Raw genomic sequence first — 22314 nt, 5'->3', positions numbered from 1 at the left:
GTTCGACTCCATCAAATAAAATAAACAAAGATGAGGTTCAGAGCTGAACTGCAGTCCTACAAAAGCAAAAGATATTTAGGGGCCTGTGTAGAATGGGGCTAAGGGCAGACTCCATAGGCAGACCTGAACATGAGCACACTATCTCAGCATGAACACGCTCGCACACACACACACACGCACACACACACACACACGCGCACACGCACACACCTTGAATATGAACAAACTGTCTCAGAGCATGAACACGCTCACGCGCACGCGCACACACACACACACACACACACACACACACACACACACCTTGAATATGAACAAACTGTCTCAGAGCATGAACATGCTCACGCGCGCGCACACACACACACATTGAATATGAACACAGCCTCAGAGCATGAATATGCTCGCACACACAACACACACATAAGCATACACACACACCTTCAATATGAACACAGCCTTAGAGCATGAACATGTTCGCGCACACACACACACACACACACATCTTCAATATGAACACAGCCTCAGAGCATGAACATGTTCGCACACACACACAAATCTACACACGTGCACACACCCTGAACATGAACACACAGCCTCAGAGCATGAAGACAAGCACACACACGCACACACACACACACACACCCTGAACATGAACACAGCCTCAGAGTATAAAGACAAGCACACACAGATTCACACTCCAAACCTGAGCACATGAACACATCACCACAGACATGAAGATGAGCACAAATGAACACACACACACACACACACACACTCAAAGGCTGTCTATATCCTCAAGGCTATCAAGAACATAAACTGGGTGGAGGGAAGAGAAGAGAGACTAGCAGTTTAAAAAAAGCAAACAGCAATCTCAGGGCCAGAGGACTCTACTGGGTGATAAATACTGGAGCACCAGAGACCTTGGGCTTTCATTGCCAATTCCTGTATCTCCATCAAGAGTACTTTCATTCTACACAAACCCAAAACAAGCTATACTAAATTTAAACTTTAAAACAGATATGTCATTTACTCAAAGTAAACCAAACACAGCTAGTGAATGCTCAGCCTGAAGATCAGATGTTGTTGAAATGCTAGAAAGAGAAGGAAAGAGAGAGAGAGAGAGAGAGAGAGAGAGAGAGAGAGAGAGAGAGAGAGAGAGAGAGAGAGAGAGAGAGAGAGAGAGAGAGAGAGATGCGAGTAAAGCTTTATCTGGTGTCATTTTCCTACAGCACAAGACTCCCCAATTTCCTCAGAGGACAACAGCGAGAGGGACAGAGGTCACAGTCACGCACAGACCTGTAAACACCTGTGTGTGTATGCGTGTGTGTGCGTGTGCATGTGTATTTGTGTGTGTTTGTTTGCAGACAGCAAGAGGGCCTGTATATCGATGTTTTTTCAGCACTACAAAAACAGGAAGACTTCAACAACAGGATGAAGACATGAAGTGGACTACCAAGCGCCACACTAACACACTAAACACAGCAGAAACGTACTCACCTAACTGACCAGTTTAATTCCACTAAGAGCCCTTGTATCACAACACCACAAATGGCCTGTTAGAAAATTCACCCTGTCACACTACGTTGCTTCCACTAACCTTTCCTGTGATTACAAATCTCAACGAGAAGGTCAGTGGCTCCGTAGAAACCATAAACCATAACGTGCCAGAGACAGAAAGAGGGAGTGATGAAAGACTACAGGCCGGAGCCTTTCACCCCAGTCCCGGCAGAGGGCAGAAGATGGAGCAGATGCCCCCGTCTGGTTAAGGGCGGCTGCAGTAGGAATTAGCGGAGTTAGCACTCCGCTAGGGTGCTACGACTTCACATCTGTGCTTCATCAGGGTCACTAACTCACTAACAGCTGGGTCACTGGGTGAGCTCATGTTATCCACCCTGTTATCCACCCTCTCACTCTTTCTCTTACACACACACACACACACACACACACACACACACACACACACACATTCTCATTCTACTTCTCTAATAGAGACGACACATCCAGAATAGCAGTGGAGGATACAGAAGCAGGAAACGTGCTAAAGGTCGCCACTTGCTTTAGCCTCATAAGCTTCTCCTGCTCTTAATGCTGCTTGATTTTTAACCCCTGCTGGTGGGCCACATTCTCAGAAGATTTCCTGTTTAGTTGCTTGTCTTCTAAAGAAGGACATCTAGCATTGTGAGACAAAGGCATGCGCTCTCGGATGGCACTGACAGGGTTTCTAAATTTCGAAGAGCAAACAACCCCTCCTTTACAGTAGTTTATCTTATCTCGCCTTTCAGGGCGGACCCAGTCCCCCTCTGTAAAACCCGAGGAACCGATAGCAGTGGGTCCAAATTTCATGGGCATTTTGGAGATTTATGGGTGAACCTTTACACAGCTTCTTTGAAACACGCCCTGCCAACTCCCCATAAAACAATCAGACAGCCGAGCTGGGCCTCTGCTGTGTGTGGTGACACAGATGCAAACACACACCCACACACACTTTAACTCACCTACACACAGGGAGAGGGTGGAGAAAATCAGAGCTGGTCTGATAGGATGCATGTTTTTGTGTTTTAGAGGTTAAGACCATAATCTCTGTATCCCTGACTGTGGACTCACTGGGCAGCACACTCAAACACACGTGCACACACACACACACACGCACATGTGAATGCTTGTGGAGAGACACACACATGCAAGCATGCATGCACGAGCACACAGACAGACACACACACACACACACACACACACACCTCATTAGCAGTACACAGGAGTCTGTGGCCTGATCAGGAGGCAGCTATCTAATTGCATTCACTCATGAACACACACACACACACACACACACCAGAATTCACTAAATCACAGCAGGCCACCATTCCTGTAAACAAAACAAATTGTTAGCCATCAGTCAAGCGAGCGAGACTGTGCGTATAATAATTAATTCAGGCTCTTCTTATTTGAGGGTGGTATGGAGGGGTGGCAGTTAATAATTAAGCAGCCTCTGGTCCTGACTCAGTGGAACCATCCTCTCCCACTGTAGAGAGAGCTTCAGCTCCTACACCCCACCTCTGGATATCAACACCAGTACACACACTCACACACATTACAAAAAGTAGAAAACTCACTTACTTTCAATGTTCTATACCTATATTTATCTGCATCAACATAATAGGTTGTATACTGGCGCTAATTGAGTTAAGAATATTCATTCTCTAATGACTCTCATTAGCAGATACATTATACCATTATCTGTAGGATATGGGAGACAGTGAAAATAGCATGAAGTGAAGGAGAGAGTTGTCTGAGCAAATGAGTTAGAGAGAGAACAGCGCTCCATTTGTTTGTTTCTCGTGGTGCTGTCTGTCCCTCTATCTGTCTGTCTGTCTGTCTGTCTGTCCATCTGTCTGTCCGTCTATCTCAATTTCTTTGGTATCTTTCCGTTGGCCTCAGTTCTGTCCACTCCCCCCCCCCCACCCCCCACCCCCCCTCTAACTCTAACCCTCCACAATAACTTAGCAAACACAATCAAACAGAATGCACAGTGGGAAATGTCATATGTTAATGGTCCTGCATTTTTAATAGTATTTCCATTAGATTATCGCATGATTCTCGCCCCCCCCCCCTCCCCCGCATGCTCTTTACTGTCTGTGGCCACCCATTCAAGCTACAGTGCTTAAGATGCAGGACGAAAAACCATTTCCAGCTGCAGCGCGGACTAAAGAAGAGCCGTCTGTGTTCACGCCACTTGTCCCGCCGCTCTGGACGGAGCGCTCGCCCAGGCTGCCAGAGCCGCTGATCAGCCTGGTGCTCCAGCGGGTTTTCAGAGAATGACTCTTGGCACGGGGAGTAAAAGGTCATGTGACTAAATAACCACTCTGAGGCTCTCGCCTCCATGTTCGCAAAATTGCCTGGAAAAGCCAGAGATTCAAGTTCGGGGCCAGTACATTACGGAGTTCATCTGGTTCACGTACCGTCACTGAACGGCTCAAGAGAAACACGAGCTGGTAAATACGCATGCAAAATAAAGTTATTTGTTATTTATGATGCTGCATTTAGGGCCATAATACCTGGAGTGCCATAAAGGTGTAGATTATTAGCCTGGATTTGCATGTGGAACGTTCTGAAGGTCGGTCCACCGGCATAACAGGAGCAACAGAAATTTTGAAGTGAACTCTGACCTACAGACATGCCTCTACTTTCACACGTCTCCTCGGCTACGACAGCCCTAAACACCATCGTTGAATAATGCATTTAAAAATCAGAAAGAAACCCAAGATCAGCTAGTACACGTCTCCACTCCACATGTGAACCTAAAACTCAAACATGTCTGCAAACAAAAAACCTTTTTTTACTTTTGAAAGCCTTTTTATTTTCTGGGAACCTACATCACAAATGACATCATTCAGCATGGACACAAACTACTCTGAAGCTGGTTGCATTCATGTTCAACTACCAAAATGGCTTTTAGATACTATAATCAAGAGGATAAAATCATGAGGTTTATACTGACAGGTCTGTCCATTAAAGTTTTCATCCTAGCAAGCCCATAATTAGTAATATTTCATAAATAACACTATTTGTACTAATGCAGAACAGATAGATCCTACTAGAACCATTACAGTAATTAATTCAATCATTTATATAATGATATTAATATACTATTTAATCAAATGCATATTAAACACTGCGCTTTACAATGTATACTAGCGCTCACTTGATTCACTTGACACCATGCAGGTGTACCAATGCAGCTATACAGCCCATCGCATAAACAGCTCACGCTAACTGTATTCTGAATTGTGCCTATTGTGTTTTACTTGTTGATATTGCTTGCATCATTTTATTCTTTGTAAAAAAACAACCTTGGATTTGAGAGAGGCACACAAAGTAGAAGAACATAAAGAAGTCAACATCATAATTATTGTTATTATCATTGTTCTTACATCAGCCATCCTCTAGCTCTCTGTCAGCGGTTAGTCTGCGTCAAGGGGAGCGTTGTTGCTTTCATACGTTTGGGCAGCAGACCAATCTCAACCAAGCACGGGTGTGTGTGTGTGTGTGTGTGTGTGTGTGTGTGTGTGTGTGTGTGTGTGTGTGTGTGTGTGTGTTGGAGCTCATGGCAGCCGAGCGCCTGCCGTAAAGGCGGTGAGGACGTCCACACAGCTCTGGTCCTGTGGCCAGAAGTCAAGGATGCTGTGCAAGGCAACAGACAGGCTCCAGCACAGAACTACACCTGTAGGACGGAACTACACCTGTAGGACGGAACTACACCTGTAGGACGCAGCTCTGTGATGGGGGCCCCTCTCACAGTGGGTGGAGGTGCCCCGTACGTGTTTCTGATCTAGTCGGTGCTGAGAGAATGACTTCTGAGTTCTGAGCAAACACACCCAAAGTGTATTTCACACTGAGCAGAAGTGGCTGGTGCAGCTGCGACAGACAGACAGGACGGTGCTGACAGACAGATAAGAATCAGTGACCTGCTGAAACCAAAGAGAATGAAATGACAGTAGTAATGAGGCTCTACTTCATCTGCCTGTCAATCAAATGCAGCGGGACCCTCCCCCTGGTAGGAGAGTCTGTGTCTAGTCTCTTAGCTGGTATGTGAACAGGGTGTACGGTTTCCTTTCAGGAGTGTGGGGAGGTCACCCGGATGCTGTCACTGGGGTGGTGTTTACAGAGCAAACAGAGTACCAGGAATATCTGACTTCTATTGTTATTCAATAGGTGGGCAGCAATAAGCCGACATGCTGTTAGAGACCCTGTATGTTTTATCCCATTTTCAGAGAGGAGAAGCACTTGTGACAGTCAGAACACAGGCAGCGGGGGCTGAGAACATCTGAGGTGATTAGCATACATATTTGTGCAAAGCCTCTGTGTCCATCTGCACTTTGTCAGTTATTTATCTGAAGCAGCACTCCATGCAGAATGCACTGAATGACTAACAGACAGCCACAATCGCTGGGTCTGTCTCTCCATTCAGACACCAGCTCAGTACTTCAGCTGCAACACGCAGGCCAATGTCTGCTTGTCTCGCCAGCTCAGACAACATTCTGCTGCCTCACGCACCCTCGTGCCCCACATGACACAACACAACCTCCCTACTGCCCCTCATCACCTCCCTACTGCCCCGCATGACCTCCCTACGGCCCCACATGACCTCCTTACTGCCCCCCATAACCTCCCTACTGCCCCCATCACCTCCCTACTGCCCCGCATCACCTCCCTACTGCCCCACATGACCTCCTTACTGCCCCCCATCACCTCCCTACTGCCCCCATCACCTCCCTACTGCCCCGCATGACCTCCTTACTGCCCCCCATAACCTCCCTACTGCCCCCATCACCTCCCTACTGCCCCGCATGACCTCCCTACGGCACCACATGACCTCCTTACTGCCCCCCATCACCTCCCTACTGCCCCCATCACCTCCCTACTGCCCCCCCAGGCACCCTTGCCCCTGCCCCACATGACCTCACACAACCTCCCTACTGCCCCTCGTCACCTCCCTACTGCCCCACATCAACTCCCTACTGCCCCTCGTCACCTCCCTACTGCCCCTCGTCACCTCCCTACTGCCCCTCGTCACCTCCCTACTGCCCCACATCAACTCCCTACTGCCCCTCGTCACCTCCCTACTGCCCCACGTCACCTCCCTACTGCCCCACGTCACCTCCCTACTGCCCCACGTCACCTCCCTACTGCCCCTCGTCACCTCCCTACTGCCCCTCGTCACCTCCCTACTGCCCCTCGTCACCTCCCTACTGCCCCTCGTCACCTCCCTACTGCCCCACGTCACCTCCCTACTGCCCCACGTCACCTCCCTACTGCCCCACGTCACCTCCCTACTGCCCCACATCACCTCCCTACTGCCCCACATCACCTCCCTACTGCCCCACATCACCTCCCTACTGCCCCACATCACCTCTCTACTGCCCCACATCACCTCCCTACTGCCCCACATCACCTCCCTACTGCCCCATCACCTCCCTACTGCCCCACATCACCTCCCTACTGCCCCACATCACCTCCCTACTGCCCCAAATCACCTCCCTACTGCCCCACATCACCTCCCTACTGCCCCACATCACCTCCCTACTGCCCCACATCACCTCCCTACTGCCCCACATCACCTCCCTACTGCCCCACATCACCTCTTTGCTGCTTCTTATTACAGGCTGCCTTTTTCTGCTACTGTTGGTGCTGTCTGGTATAGCAGAGCCATTTGCTTATAAGCTCCAACAGCAGGAGATTTCAGTGTTGATCACTTTAAGTAAGGGAGAGGAGGGGGACGTGTCTGATGACTAAAGAGGAGGACGGATGGGTAAAACACTCAGTTCTGCCGTGTTGGTTTAAAAGCCTGCTCTTAAATGTACAGGTCTCTTAACTCTGAACATATCCTCCAGCAAGGAGACGATCACACACCTGTCATTATGTAGCTAGAAGAGCCATCACAGAGCATCAAGACTCCCATCTCAGCCTGCGGTTATGCATTCACCCAGTGTAGATACCATATGCCCATAAATCAGTTCGATTCCTCTTCATTACAATGCATCGGACAGTGCGCCCTACGTGACACCGAGCCTAGAGAGAGTCGCGGCTTTACGGAAGGCGCGTCCAGCGAGCATTAAATATTTTGCGACATAAATCTTAGCTAGCACGGGAGAACGGCTAATGAATATGCAGCACGTGGGGTCAGACACACGTTTCTTTTAATCTGTTGACTGCAGAGTCTTCATTATGCGTCAGGTAGCCTGAAGGAAAGCCACACTATTTGCTGAGTATTAACTAAGCCAGTGTATATACTCTTATCTAATTATTAACCTCCATCACTTTGGTCCAGTGGGAGAGTCATCAAAGTCATGCTGTCATTCATTGATGGCCTACTTTCTCCACACACCCACCCTTAGTCTCACTCTGTCATACACACACACACACACACACAAACACACACACACATGCCTGAACAACAAACCATGTGTGTCCCATGGGTTACTTAGTTGTTGATTTAAAACACGTCTATCTATGTAATAACAAAGGTCCAACCAAAAAGTGATCTAAATCTTTTGGACCATTTAAATACCACACATGTGCTGTACAACAGTGACATTCACATGTGGTATTACCTACACTGTGCTGTGCTTTGAGTTCACATTTTATTCTTGACTCTAAAATAAAGATCATTTGCTTTACAACATATCTGAACAGCCGTCTGTCAACTTAGACTACCTAACCATTCAAGAGGATTATCATATTAAAGTACTTATTAGTGGAAGACTTAGTTACCTATAATGGAGTTATTAATATTGACTTCAAATAAGTGGGTAGTTCAAATCTACTACAGACGTGTGGTGACAACAGGGGGATTCAAACAGAAGACAGTCAGCTACTGTCAGACAAACACAGGTGGAGACGTGACACGCCACAATGCTCTCTGATTGACTGGTCACATATTTAATTTCACAGTTAAATTATACATAATACAGATGTCTCTGTGTAACGACTTTGTCTGAAGGTGACTAGGGATTTAATAGACAAAATCAATTAATTCACATTTTTGGTTCTTATGGGAATAATGAAGCAAATGGACAAAGGGCGCCAGCACAGTGAGTGGAAAATGTGGCAAACAGACAAATTCTGTGGCTTCCTAACCCCGAAATAATTTGAGTAATTGCTTGAGGTTTTTCACACCTTTGGGTAGGTATATTTAACCCGACGTGCAAACTCTGCAGGCCTGCTGTTACTGAAACACAATATACAAAGTGCAAATTGAGTTAGAGAAACATGTTCTGCATGTGGGCCCAGTCTCAGGTGTGTGTGCGCAAAGCAAACAACCCTAAATGCACTTTGAGGATTTTTAGGGGAAATTCGGTGCTGTGCGATCGAAGGGCCCACGCCGCTGTCCGTGGTTCTGAAAGCTGCTACAGCCCGTTAGGAAGCGTGCGGGTTTGTTCTGTGGGCTCGCCGGCTGACTGCTGGGATCAGCGGTGATGAGTGAGTCTGCATTGATCGACACCACTTCCTCCAGCCCCCCGGCTCCATCCAACATCAGCGGTAAATTCAGGACCGCAACACAGCGGTGAGACGCTTCGCCAGAAAGACGTCTTCGCGTTCACCTCCCACTGTTCCTTTGTTTCACTTCCCTTGTGCTCAACGTACCACGTTTAATTAATCTAATTAGCCTAAGAAGTTGCAGATCAAACCCCCCCCCCCCCCTCCCCCCATGTGCGCTTTGCTTACTGTAATTGGCTGTGATTAGGTGTGATTTGACAAAGCTCAAAAATGCAACTCAGGTAGCAAGGCATACAGGTACAACCTCGGATACTCCAGCATGGATATGAATGAATGAATGAATGAATGAATGAATGAATGAATGAATGTTTAATTTATATGTATGTAAAATGCAAACTGTTGTCAGTGTAGAAAAGTGGATATTTTAGCTGGACAACATAGGAGAGTCCTTCCTCTGATTTTTGATTCATGTTCTTCTGTGGGTGACTATGTTGTATTGTATAGATTTTTCTCCACATGCCCACCCCCAACTCCATCTGCACATGCTCTCTCCCTCCCCCTCCTCCCTCTCTCCCTCTCCCTCCCCCTCCTCCCTCTCTCTCTCTTTCTCCCCCCCTCCCTCCCGCCCCTGGCTCTCCTGCTAGGGCTGTGTGTGGGGGGAGTAGGGCCAGTGTTTCCTGTTGAGCTTCAGTAAGGGAAGACTCTATAAGCCTTCACACTTCTTTAGTCACGCAGGATTCAATGTGCATGCATGCGCTTGCAGAACAAGCATACAGCGGTCAGGACACACGCACAAAGATGGCAGTCACACGGTGGACAGTGCAAGTGTCCCCATCACTGCCAACAGTGCAACTGACATTTTGAGGGTTATCTTTCTCTGTAGCTCAGGATTGCAAAGGCAACCTTATCTTAGTTCGTTTGTGTTTTTTCTGCTCTTAGACATCGCCGCTTCAATAACGCATATATCCTTACAACAAACACACAAACAGGACCTGAACTGAGGAAGGCAGAAAAGTGGAGAAACAATCTACTCCAGTGCGGAGGGCGAGGCTGCTAGCTCTCTTCCTCTCGCTCTCACACATCCTCTTTATTTCTCTGCCACACTCCAACAGATAAAGAGGTTCAGAGTGGCAGGTGTGGCCGTCACTCCCAGCTGACGTCTCTCTGTCAGCCCCAGATGGAGAGCTCCTCAAGGGCCAGCTCGCTCCTGGACTCCCCACAGGAGAAGCCTCTCAGGTGGCCGTGCCTGCAGCCTGATGGCCCTGGGCTCTCTGGAGCCTGTGTGTGATCAGCTTGGCTCTTAGCGCAGCAGAAGAGCTCTGTTGTAACACCACTGAGATGTGACATATACACTCTCAGAAGCCCTTAGGGAAGCCTGAGTGACAACACACTCACAATCCTAGACTTAAACTATGACAGTGGTAAGAGCCATGAATACAGGTGCATCTCAATAAAACAATATCATCAAGTTAATTTATTATATTATATTATATATTATATATATCTATTTCCAGTTATTGTTGATGATTATGGCATAAAGTCAATGCAAACCCAAAATATAAGTATTATATAAGACCAACTGAAATAAATATTTTTAATTCACAATTGTTGGCCTGCTGAAAAGTATGTACAGTAAATGCATTCAATTCATGGTCTGGGCTCCTTTTGCATGAATTACTGCATCAATGCAATCTGGACTTTGGAGATGGAAAATTCATTTTGGCACCTGTCCACACTGCCAAAAGTACCAATACCTGGTTTAATAACCACAGTACTGTGCTTGATTGGCCAGCAAACTTGGCTGACCTAAAGTCCAAAGAGAATCTATAGGGTATTGTCAAGAGGAAGATGAGAGACACCAGACCCAACAACACAGGTGAGCTGAAGGCTGCTATCAAAGCAACCTGGGCTTCCATAACTCCTCAGCAGGGCCACAGGCTGATCACCTCCATGCCACGCCGCATTGATACATGCACACACAGACACACACACACACACACACACACACACAGACACACACACACACACACACACACACACACTCTCACTGGCCACTTTATTAAGTACACCTTGCTAGTACCGGGTTGGTCCACCTTTTGCCTTAATCCTTCGTGGCATAGATTCAACACGGTACTGGAAACATACCTCAGAGAGTCTGGTCCATATTGACACGATAGCATCACACAGTTGCTGCAAATATGTCAGCTGCACATCCATGATGTGAATCTCCCGTTCCACCACATCCCAAAGGTGCTCTATTGGACTGAGATCTGGTGACTGTGGAGGCCATTAGAGTACAGTGAACTCATTGTCGTGTTCAAGAAACCAGTCTGAGATGATTCGCCTATTATGACATGGTACATTACCCTGCTGGAAGTAGCCATCAGAAGGTGCACTGTGATCATAAAGGGATTTACATGGTCAGCAACAATACTCAGGTAGGCTGTTCCTGTGGCAGGAATCGTAGCCTCAGTCTCCTGTTCTTAGCTGACAGGAGTGGCACCAGTGTGGTCTTCTGCTACTGTAGCCCATCCACCTCACAGTTCAACGTGTTGTGCGTTCAGAGATGCTCTTCTGCATGCCTCAGTTGTAACGACTGGTTATTTGAGTTACTGTAGCCATTCTATCAGCTCAAACCAGTCAGGTCATTCTCCTCTGACCTCTGGCATCAACAAGGCCCACAACTGCCGCTCACTGGATAATTTCTCTTTTTCGGACCATTCTCTGTAATCCCTAGAGATGGTTGGGTGTGAAGTAGATCAGGAGTTTCTGAAATACTCGGACCGGCCCGTCTGGCACCAACAACCATGTCACGTTCAAAGTCACTTAAATCACCTTTCTTCTCCATTCTGATGCTGAACTACAGCAGATCGTCTTGGCCATGTTGCTGCCATGTGATTGGCTGACTCGACATTTGCATTAATGAGCAGTTTGAGAGGTGTAGCTAATAAAGTGGCCGGTAAGTGCCATATATATATATATATATATATATATATATATATATATATATATATATATATATATATATATATATATATATGTGCTGTCAATTCCAGGTGCCGCGATTAAAAGTCCTCACCAGGATTTTGCTCAGGCTTCCTGGATTGTGTTGATTCCACTAAGGATTGCTAATTAGAAAATCTAGCAAGCTTGAGCAAAATCCTGGTGAGGACTTTTAATCGCGGCACCTGGAATTGACAGCACTAATATATATATATATATATATATATATATATATATATATATATATATATATATATATATATATATATATATATATATATATATATATATATATTTACATTTATACATATACACACACACACACACACACACACACACACACTGTTTATAGCGCCATGAATATACTTTGGATGAACACTTTCCGAATCATTGTGGTGTTTCAATAAATTAGATTCCTTGCAAGGAAGTCACAGTGGCGTTCAGACTCATTGTAATACACCAATTTGCCTCAGGCAACGAAAAGTGTGTGAGCGCGTATGCACGTGTATATGTGTATATGAGAAAGTGTGTGTGTGCGTATGCACGTGTATATGTGTATATGAGAAAGTGTGTGTGTGCGTATGCACGTGTATATGTGTATATGAGAAAGTGTGAGAGCGCGTATGCACGTGTATATGTGTATATGAGAAAGTGTGTGTGTGCGTATGCACGTGTATATGTGTATATGAGAAAGTGTGTGTGTGCGTATGCACGTGTATATGTGTATATGAGAAAGTGTGTGAGCGCGTATGCACGTGTATATGTGTATATGAGAAAGTGTGTGAGCGCGTATGCACGTGTATATGTGTATATGAGAAAGTGTGTGAGCATGTATTCTATGGGAGCATCTGGGCTTCTTGCTCCAGTAGTTCTTTATATGGGCACAATGCTGCTACATGCTGTCATTAGTATGAGAGAGAGAGAGAGAGAGAGAGAGAGAGAGAGAGATAGACAGGGGTGTGTCTTCTGTGCTTTTCAAGCAGTCCTCTCCAGGAAGATAATGTCAGAGTGTGCACAGCCCCCTGTGTGGGGGACTGGAGTGGGCAGGGTGTGTTGGAGTGGGCAGGGTGTGTTGGAGTGGGCAGGGTGTGTTGGAGTGGGCAGGGTGTGTTGGAGTGGGCAGGGTGTGTTGGAGTGGGCAGGGTGTGTTGGAGTGGGCAGGGTGTGTTGGAGTGGGCAGGGTGTGTTGACCTTTACAAGGGCTCCCGCACTCCTCAAGGTGGCCATCATGGGGCGTCTACACCTCCCTCCCCCTACAGGAGCCCCAGAGAGCTCCTCCAATCTCAGTCCTCCTGTCCCCTGATAAAAAAACCTCTTTTTATCCTCCTATGCTCTCCTTCTCCTCGACCCACCGTATGCTTTCTGCACCAGGGTCACGAGCTACGCCCGGAAACAGAAGGGTAGAAACTGCTTGGTCAGAATCAATGTCCACATTCATTGTTGACTCCCTTTGGTCCTGCTACTCTGTGTGTGTGTGTGTGTGTGTGTGTGTGTGTGTGTGTGTGTGTGTGTGTGTGTGTGTGTGTGTGTGTGTGGGAGCGCACACGCATGTGTGTATGAACACGAACAAAGCCTCATGCTTCAGCATACCAATGTACTGGTTCTCCACACCCACCAATCAGGTCATTTCATTTCAGAGTCCATCAGTTCCCTCGTCCATATAGTGGGACTCCGAGCTTCTATTAAGATGGAGATGAGACCGAGCGGGAGCGATGACAGAGAGCGAGAGACTGGAGTAGAGGGGGGGGGGGGGGGGGAGACGGGGAGAGAAAGCGAGAGAGGGAGTGAGAGAGAGAGAGATAGAGGGAGTGAGAGAGGCGTGGGGGAGTAGATGCTCCTACCGTCCTCCTCCTTGTGGGCGTTTTGGGGGCTGTGCATTCTCTCTGTGCTGATGGGAGCGTTCAGATCAGACTGTGCGTTGTGGTGCTCAGCTGAAATCCATGTGGGGTCACTCATATCAAACTCCTCGCTGCTCACCGAACTCTCATCCTATGAGCGGACAGGGAGGGAGGGAGAAAAGGGGGGCAGAGGGTGAGTTAATGGCAGCAGAGACAGTGTGTGTGTGTGTGTGTGTGTGTGTGTGTGTGTGTGTGTGTGTGTGTGTGTGTGTGTGTGTGTGTCAGCTCCTACTGTGCGACAGCTAGAGCCCCGTCAGGGGGGCAGAGGTGCACAGGCACACGTGCCAGCATACGCACAAGCACACTGGCACACGCACTCAGGCACACGTGCCAGCACACGCACACAGACACACCCACACACAGACACACACACGTGCTACACAAGGAGGCTGCTCCATCCCTGCAGACTTCCTGCCAACATCATATCAATGATGAGGCGAATGTCAAATGTTGCTGGTAAAAATGAAACGTACGTCTATTCTTATCATTGTCCGCATGTGTAAAGGAGGCGGAAGACACGAACGTGTGGGGTTCTGACACAACAGGAAAATTCATTAGTCAACATTATGTTAACCACCTTTATGGTGTGACTCACTTCTCTATGTAGTCCCAACTCATAACATTCTATTACCACAATAAAATATTTGTGTAAATAACAATGTATTGTAATACTGTAAGCATTCACTTAAAATCACTTAAAAAGTGGTTAAGCAATTGGTGGCATTCTGAAATCATCTATTTAAATATTTTCTGGAGTCATTTGCTCACTAACAGCAATTAATTTAATCTCAGACTTGTTATTTTCAATGTATGTTATCAGCATTGTTTCCAACAGCAACATTTTCCAACATTTTTTTTTTATCCAGTACTTCAAAATCTCCCTCATACCACTAAGAACATGCAAAAAGGCCAGACCTATTAGGCAAACAATTCAGAGACCGACACTCGGATAAAAGGACGTAAAGAAGGACGCATAATTCTGAGAAGAGACACAGCGGTGAGACCGGCTGCGTCTAAAGGCCGCAGGAGGCAGAAACAAGGCTCTCCGAGAGATCGCTTATTCAACAGCACCATTCAGCAGAACCTTCAGTGCAAAAAGAAGTTGAAGGGGAAGCCGAGGTCTTCGGTGACCGTGGCTTATACAATGCAAGCTCAAAAGAACTGTAATTTCTATCACCACATGGCCTTTTCCTACAATGGCTGAATGCCTCATAAAATGAGCGTGAAACTTGGCGAACTCCTTGGAGCAGGTTGTGCGGTTCTAACAAGGGCACTTCACCCTGCTCGGCTGACTCCGGCCACGGCTACAGCTCCAAGCTTGAACGTTTGGGTTTCTGTATAAAGGCCAGATGCGTGCCTGGATGATTTATTAGACGGGCAAAAGCAAAAGCCACCCCAGGGACCTGGCCGCATAGCTTGTGCTCATGCCTGTAGTTAAAGGGGGACCCGACGACCTCGCGACCCCAGTGTTTAATCAGGATCCCCCTCAGAGCTGCCAATAACCCCACACCCCATGTGACAGCCATACGACCGCCCCGATTGGTTAAGCTGCTACACTTGCAAATTGGCGCATGCGTTATTGGAGTCTGAAGAAATTAGCCTCCTCTCGCCCGTCTCACTTTACTTCACATTTTCTTCACCTCTTCATCGCAACTACGCTGGCACATCCCACACAACAGTGCGTGTCTAGCGTTGGGACTAACGCCACGCTTCAAGATTAGAGGAAAGGGCTCCGCAGCAGTGGCCAAAGATCGAGGAGCTGCCAGGGGTCAGCCAGGTCACTCGGGCAGCAACAAAGCAGGAAGGAGTTAGAAGGGTCAGGGACACCCTTTAAAGGTCAAGTGGCTGAGTGCGACATGACTGGGGCAGAGAGACATGAAGAGGCTGACAGAAGAATCACCCTCTTCAGACACATTTGAAGCATCCGTAATATGTTATGGCCTTTGTGTCTTCCTCAGCAGCAAGTCTTGGGTAATATATTTTCTGTTCATCTTTCTTTCTCAGTGAAGAGGGGAGTGTGAATTCCTGTACAGTGCATTCCACTATTTCATTAATCACCTCTGAGCAGCAGATCTAACGGAAGCCTCGTTTAATCTCCTTAACTCCTTTTCAATTACAATCATATAAAACCACATTTAACCACTTCGAGTCCACAATCCATGTGGCACAGATGATCCAATTTATAACAATCCTGCTTATCTGTGCCTATATCTCTCCGTCTTCATCTCCTCACACCCTGTGGCTCAGTCCTGCCAGCGTTTTATTAGTTTTATTGTTTATTAATGGTGCTGCTAATGCTCGCTGCTCATCTATATGCAGATTGAGCTCTCCTCGCTCCTCCCAAACCCCCTCCGCCACCCCCACCCAAACGACAAACTGCTGTCTGTGCGAAAAGAGGAACCAGGGGTCTGCCCCGTGTTCACTCCCTCTGCTCATAAAACACTCCTGCTCTCTCCTTTCTCCAAGAAGATTTACGGAGAAGACGCTTTATTGAGGCGGTATTGGACCCACCGGCCTCTTTCATGTGGCACTGACTTGATTGGAGCCGGTGTTTGTGTGTGCAAGCGCCTTTGGGGGGGGGGGGGGGGGGGGGGGGGGTGTGTTTTGCAAAAGGTTTCCTTTGTCTGTGCCATCGCTGAGGAGGACGCGGAGAAGACAAAGCGTGCGGTGGACGACCTTGGGAGTCGCTCTCTGCCCAGCTCGGCTGGGCGTTAGCTTCCCCACGCTCTACTCCCTTTCATTAGCTCTCTTCGTTTAATGGATTAGCGCTTTGTGCATAATGACCACGCTGTCACTGCATCAGGAAGAGGATATGAGGGATGAGGAATAAAAAAAAAATTAAAAAATAAGAGGCATTCAACACTTTGATTGATTTGCACACTAAAGCTTTAACCTCAGAGTTAAAAGCAGATCTGGAGCTGACATTTACAGAATAGGTTTATTAGCCAGGTTAGCTTGCTAGCTGCTCTGCTCTATCTGGAGTAATAAATCTTCAAAAGCAGCAGGCTGGGTGTTTCAATTAGGAGCATAAAGGGGGTAAAGTCTTTAAAAAATCATTAACTGAGGAGCAAGTCTATTTTTAACGGTGTACAGTAGGGAGCCCATGTATTGGCACATACTTTCATCTCATAAATGGGAGTGGACTAGCAGGCCTACGACAAGGCTAGCTGGTGGATCAAGAGAAGAGTGTCAATGAGGAAGAGGATGCATTCGACATGGCAACTCAACAAGCCCCCCTCATAAATACAAACACCGTATGTGCACGCTCGCCTGTAACTTCAATAATTGATTTCCACCTTCAACAAAGTCACAGGCGTGTGTAGCTCAGCACAGAAGGCAAAAAAAATGGATACACCAGAGCTGATTTAACCCAAGCATGGTCGAATTTCTCACAGAGCCAACTTAACCCGAGAATGGATGGATCGCTCCCAGAGTTGACTTAACCCAAGACTGAGAATACCACTCCACCCAGCCACCACCCGTTTACAAGCCCTGGATATAAAAAAGGCTTTCGCACAGATAGCGAGTCTCGCTGTAGCTCACACGTGGAGACGGGCGGAGCGGGCTGGTGTCGCCGTGGAAGCGTTCAGGGCAGGAGCCGGATCTGTGCCACGGCCATTTGCAGCTAATCCAGTTAGCAAGCTAACTCTTCCTGTCTGCCTCCTCCTCTCATATCTCACACTGCTCCGCTCCCCCTCTGTCCTGCTCTCTCTCCGTCTCTCCTCCCCCTCCACGTCCCACAGCCACAGTTACTTAGCCTTAAAACTAAAAGAAACCTACAGCAAAGTGCAATTAAACCTGATAAGTGGTGTATCCAGAGTGCATTATAAACATACAATGTAAAATCAATGATGGTTTCTCAACAAATACGCTCAATATTGTGTGGTTTGGTGTTAGACGAGTGGGTTTTGCTCACTTGCTATAATATTGCATGCCTGAACAACTTAATTCCCCTAAAAAAAGAGTATTTATCAGAAATCTTTAGAACATTATCACGGCTTTCGTAAACAACGACGAGAGCCCGAGGCGTGTTCTTCTCCCCCTGCCCTTCTCCTCTAGCGCTCCCACCGTCCTCCTTCGGATCACCTCTACTTCTCCTCTCTGTCTCTCCTCACTCCCTCTCTCCTATTCACATATAGCCTTCAGAAACTGCTGGGACGCAGACATTCCTCTAAAAATAGGGAAACCAGAGTCTTTTAATTGGCTACCATGGAAACAGATCAAGAACAAAGCTTGAAACTAAGTGATTGTGAAGAACTGAAAAATCCATGAGAAATATTTTAAAGTACAGCATGTAATGTAATTTGGAATAAAGCACTCATCACCAAGTTGAATTAAATGCTAATTGTACTGAACAATCTAGTACCACAAATACAGTAGTGCTTAAACTCAAAGTAGTACTTAAAGTTCAAGTAGAAGTTTAAGACTTCTAAATTTCCTGATTTAAGTCCCACTAAGACTTGAGGTTGAGATGATTTAGGTGAACCTATACAGTCCACACACATGATTTAGGTGAACCTATACAGTCCCACACACATGATTTAGGTGAATCTATAGTCACACACACACACACACACACACACACACACACACACACACACACACACACACACTTCTCCCACCTTTTTCCATTCATGAGAATCAATGGCTAGCAGGAGAAGCAGCACACTGACTGTATCATTTCCACACCAAAAGGTGAAGGTATTGATATGGGAGCCATTACTCCACTATGGCTCAATGTGAAAACAAACACACACACACCGTTTGGCCTAGTGAGGATTAACATGGTGGAGACAGTGAGCTTCCACTGCAGAGTATTGATTGCACAGGAAAACCAGCCATGAAGAGGGGAAAAATACCAGCACTGACAGACACACGCACACACACACACGCACACGCACACACACACGCACGGTGACCAGTAAGTATGCCTACAGAAGGGGTGTAGAGGGGTGTACATGCAGTGGTGGGAAGAATCACAGAAATTGCCAGAAGGACAAACCAGCAGTTTAATATCACCCCGTGTTTGTAATATTACAGCTCATTGTCAGCCACAGGCTTGGGTGGGGGGGGGGGGGGGAGCAGCGTTCTATTATATGAAGACAGGCCATAATCGATACCCGTGCCCTTCACTGATCAGGGCTGCCGAGCTATTTCTGCTGTCCGGTCCCCACAGCTCCGCTGGCAGCCGCCGTGCGTCCAGTGCACCCGCACCGCCCTGAAACCGAATCTCCCCACTCAATTACTGCCACCGCCAGTCATTCTATACACGCCCGCTCATCCCGCTGTGCCGGACAATGGGGAGAGAGGGAGGAAAGAGAGGAGAGGGAGAGAGCGAGGAAAGAGACGTGAGGGAGAGAGGGAGGAAAGAGACCAGAGGGCGTCCCGAGCTCCTCTTTCAGCCTTGCCGCGCGCCCGCTGAGTCACTCCGGAAAGGATGTGTAAGCAGCAGCAGCAGAAGCCCCAGCGCTTACGCCTGTGTGTGCTTACGCCTGTGTGCGAATACGCCTGTGCGCTTACGCCTGTGCGCGAATACGCGTGCGCGCTTACGCCTGTGCGCGCTTACGCCTGTGCGCGAATACACCTGTGCGCGAATACGCCTGTGCGCGAATACGCCTGTGCGCGAATACGCCTGTGCGCGAATACGCCTGCGTGCGCGAATACGCCTGCGTGCGCGAATACGCCTGCGTGCGCGAATACGCCTGTGTGCGCGAATACGCCTGTGTGCGCGCTTACGCCTGTGTGCGCGCTTACGCCTGTGTGCACTTACGCCTGTGTGCACTTACGCCTGTGTGCGCTTACGTCTGGGCTAGCGGTGGAACCAGAGGAAAATTGCCACACACCAGGCAGCAAGGCTAGTATTTTCCACCCGTCCCTGCTATTTACTGTGACAGCTGTGGACAGGAAGTTGCAAGACAATTACTAACTAGGAAAAACGATTTTGATGCTAGGAAAATGAATTTTGCTAAGCTGAACTGGAGAAGAAAATCTACTCATTTAATTCAAATAATAGTTTAGAATAGCTTTGCACCTACCATATGATGGGATGTGTAAGACTATCACAGCTAATTGGGAGTATTTTAGCAAAAAACAATAAATTGAACACTAATGAAAACCACAGAGGAAAAAAAATCTTAGTAGATCTCAGTGAAGTATATCAAGACAAACGAGCTTAAGGGTCAGGCCATCTTTGAACACATTTTAGCCAACAAAGCAAGTCTAAATGAAACATTCATGCTATTCAGTAAATCAGGTTAATAGTTACATCAGGACTAAATATGTGGCCTACACGGCTTTGTGGGAGTGATGAGCGTGAAAGCTTTAGCGGAGTGCACGAAGGCCACGCCACCACACTAAGACGACGGCGTGAGGACTGCAGAGGAAGGAATGTGCTATTCCCGCTCAAGGCTTCTCTTTGTGAAAGTGTGACGAGAGTTCGGCTCACAGTGTTTCCGGCGAGATGCTGCTTTCATTCCCAAACGCAGAATGTCTCCATCTCTGCCGACGGAGCCTGCGTCTGGTACAATGCCACCATCCTGTATTCTCCGTTCCTGAGTCAGTCAACCACTCAGTCATACGACTTCTTGATTCAGTCTGCTGTATAAAAGCAATCCTTCACTATAACATGATGTCACCTTTTAGCAGATATTGTGAATTTAGAGCTATGTAGTGTCTCTTGTAATAAAGGTTTGTTTTCTTTTGTCATATATGTCTCCATTGACCAATGACTTGGGAAATTAAATGTGGTGTTAAACTTTAAACGTAATGTCACCAGTGATTTACACACATATCTATATAGCGCGTTCTTTGCAAGATGAATTACAGATGGTTTGAATACTGAGCTTGGACGCTAAGTATCAAAGCTCACATGGATCTCTTGACCAGCTATGCCCTGTGTCTTGATAAGATGGCAGGCAGTAAGTGGGGTCTTCTCAGCAGAAGAGCTTCACCACTGCTACTTTCTCAACCAAAGCTCCCTCCACATCCTCTCAGCATGAGACATGCTAGCACGCTTTTCCTCCATCTCTCAAGGAGAGTTCTGCGCTACTCTATAGATATATATACACTGTAGCTCACACTTCAACTGAAAAACATTTCACTTTTGCAGCATATGGGTAGATAGTTCTTCAGGGAATTCTTTACACAGAAGGTGTGTAGTTTTACAGAGGAGAGCTTCAGAAGAAATGCTAAGCAAACACATATTCCACTTCTCTTTCTCACTCTTTCTCGCTCTCTCTCTCAAAGGCACAACTGTGAGCAACAGGCATCTGATCCAGACTCCAGCTGAGACGAAACAAACACAGAAATCCTGGTATTGTGAAGATCAAGCATTAGATTTGTTTTTTCCCAAGAGGCTGACGCAACAGTCATGTCGAAAGTTGGACGTTTTTTTACATTTGCTTTTCACAACACATCCCCTCTGATTTAGGTTCAAGCTAGTCAGGGAACCTTTGTAGAAGTCCAGCACATACAAATCAACGAGACATTTTGCCAAATGGAAGGTGTTTTTATTCCATCTACCACAAAATCCAATCAACTGCCATGTTTTTCAGTGGAACACATAACTGCAAAAAGAATCAGGATAAAAGGTACAGAAAACCCCTGCTTTGAGCAAGATGCCCTGGAGGATGTCCAGGCTTCCAGTGTGAGGCAGGCTGCGGTAATGGCTTTATTCAGGTCAGCGGCGAGGACCAGGGCTGTGGTCCTGGCCTCTGCCGAACCCTGATCTCTCAGCAGATGCTCTGCAGCCAATCTCTGCCCCTTCTTAGTGACCTCAGCTTAGTGAACACCGTCCTGCTCGCCTCATGCAGTCTCGTCTTATTGTGAACAAGACAAAACGCAGCTCTGATAAGTTGTGGCTTTCAGAGGAGGACGGCACTGGTGAGCGCAGTAGCATATGTTGAGTAGCAACAGTATGGGCACGAGTACGAGTATGAGTATGTGGGTTTATAACCCAGGTGGGTTTATTTTGTGCGTGACAATAGATAAACGATGGTGAGGTGAGGAGAATCTTCCTTTTGTCCAGTCACACTGTGGAATAAACACCGTGGCACCAGTTCCAGGAGGAGATCACGCCAAGTGCCCAACGGGCACGCTCCGAGATTACTGCTGATGGCAATGCTGCACTTTCCCTTTAATCCATTCAACCATAACCTCTCTCTCATTAGACCACCTCTCTCCGGTCTGCTCCTCTTCTCTCTTCAAGAGGTCCTACGAGGAAAGTAGATCTAGATCCCCACTAGGTCACTGTGAGGAATCTGCTGTAGACTACGTAGTTGTGCTCGGGTCATGAGGTGTAGCTGGAGCCCAGAGCACAAGAAGAGCGCAGGGCAAGGTTTGGCTGGGCCTCCTCTCCTCCGGCCCCGAGAGGGTGGCCAAGGGGGTCCGGTGTTCCGCTGGCAGAGCCTTACACACACGGCAC

At 47.3% G+C, this 22314-nt stretch overlaps 1 protein-coding gene across 7 annotated transcripts in view; it reads right to left on the bottom strand.

The window, feature by feature from the left end:
• Positions 1–22314, bottom strand: part of nol4lb (nucleolar protein 4-like b) — a 70510-nt gene that overhangs the window by 24623 nt on the left and 23573 nt on the right. For all 7 annotated transcript variants that reach the window (XM_076984584.1, XM_076984583.1, XM_076984581.1 and 4 more), the window contains one exon: positions 13836–13983. In XM_076984584.1, the coding sequence (XP_076840699.1) occupies positions 13836–13983 (148 nt within the window). The remainder of the gene's footprint in view (positions 1–13835; positions 13984–22314) is intronic.

This window comes from Brachyhypopomus gauderio, chromosome 21 (genome assembly GCF_052324685.1).
Source record: "Brachyhypopomus gauderio isolate BG-103 chromosome 21, BGAUD_0.2, whole genome shotgun sequence".
Classification (NCBI taxonomy): domain Eukaryota; kingdom Metazoa; phylum Chordata; class Actinopteri; order Gymnotiformes; family Hypopomidae; genus Brachyhypopomus; species Brachyhypopomus gauderio.
Note: the sequence above shows the minus strand (reverse complement) of the source record. Positions and strands in the feature narration are given on the sequence as shown.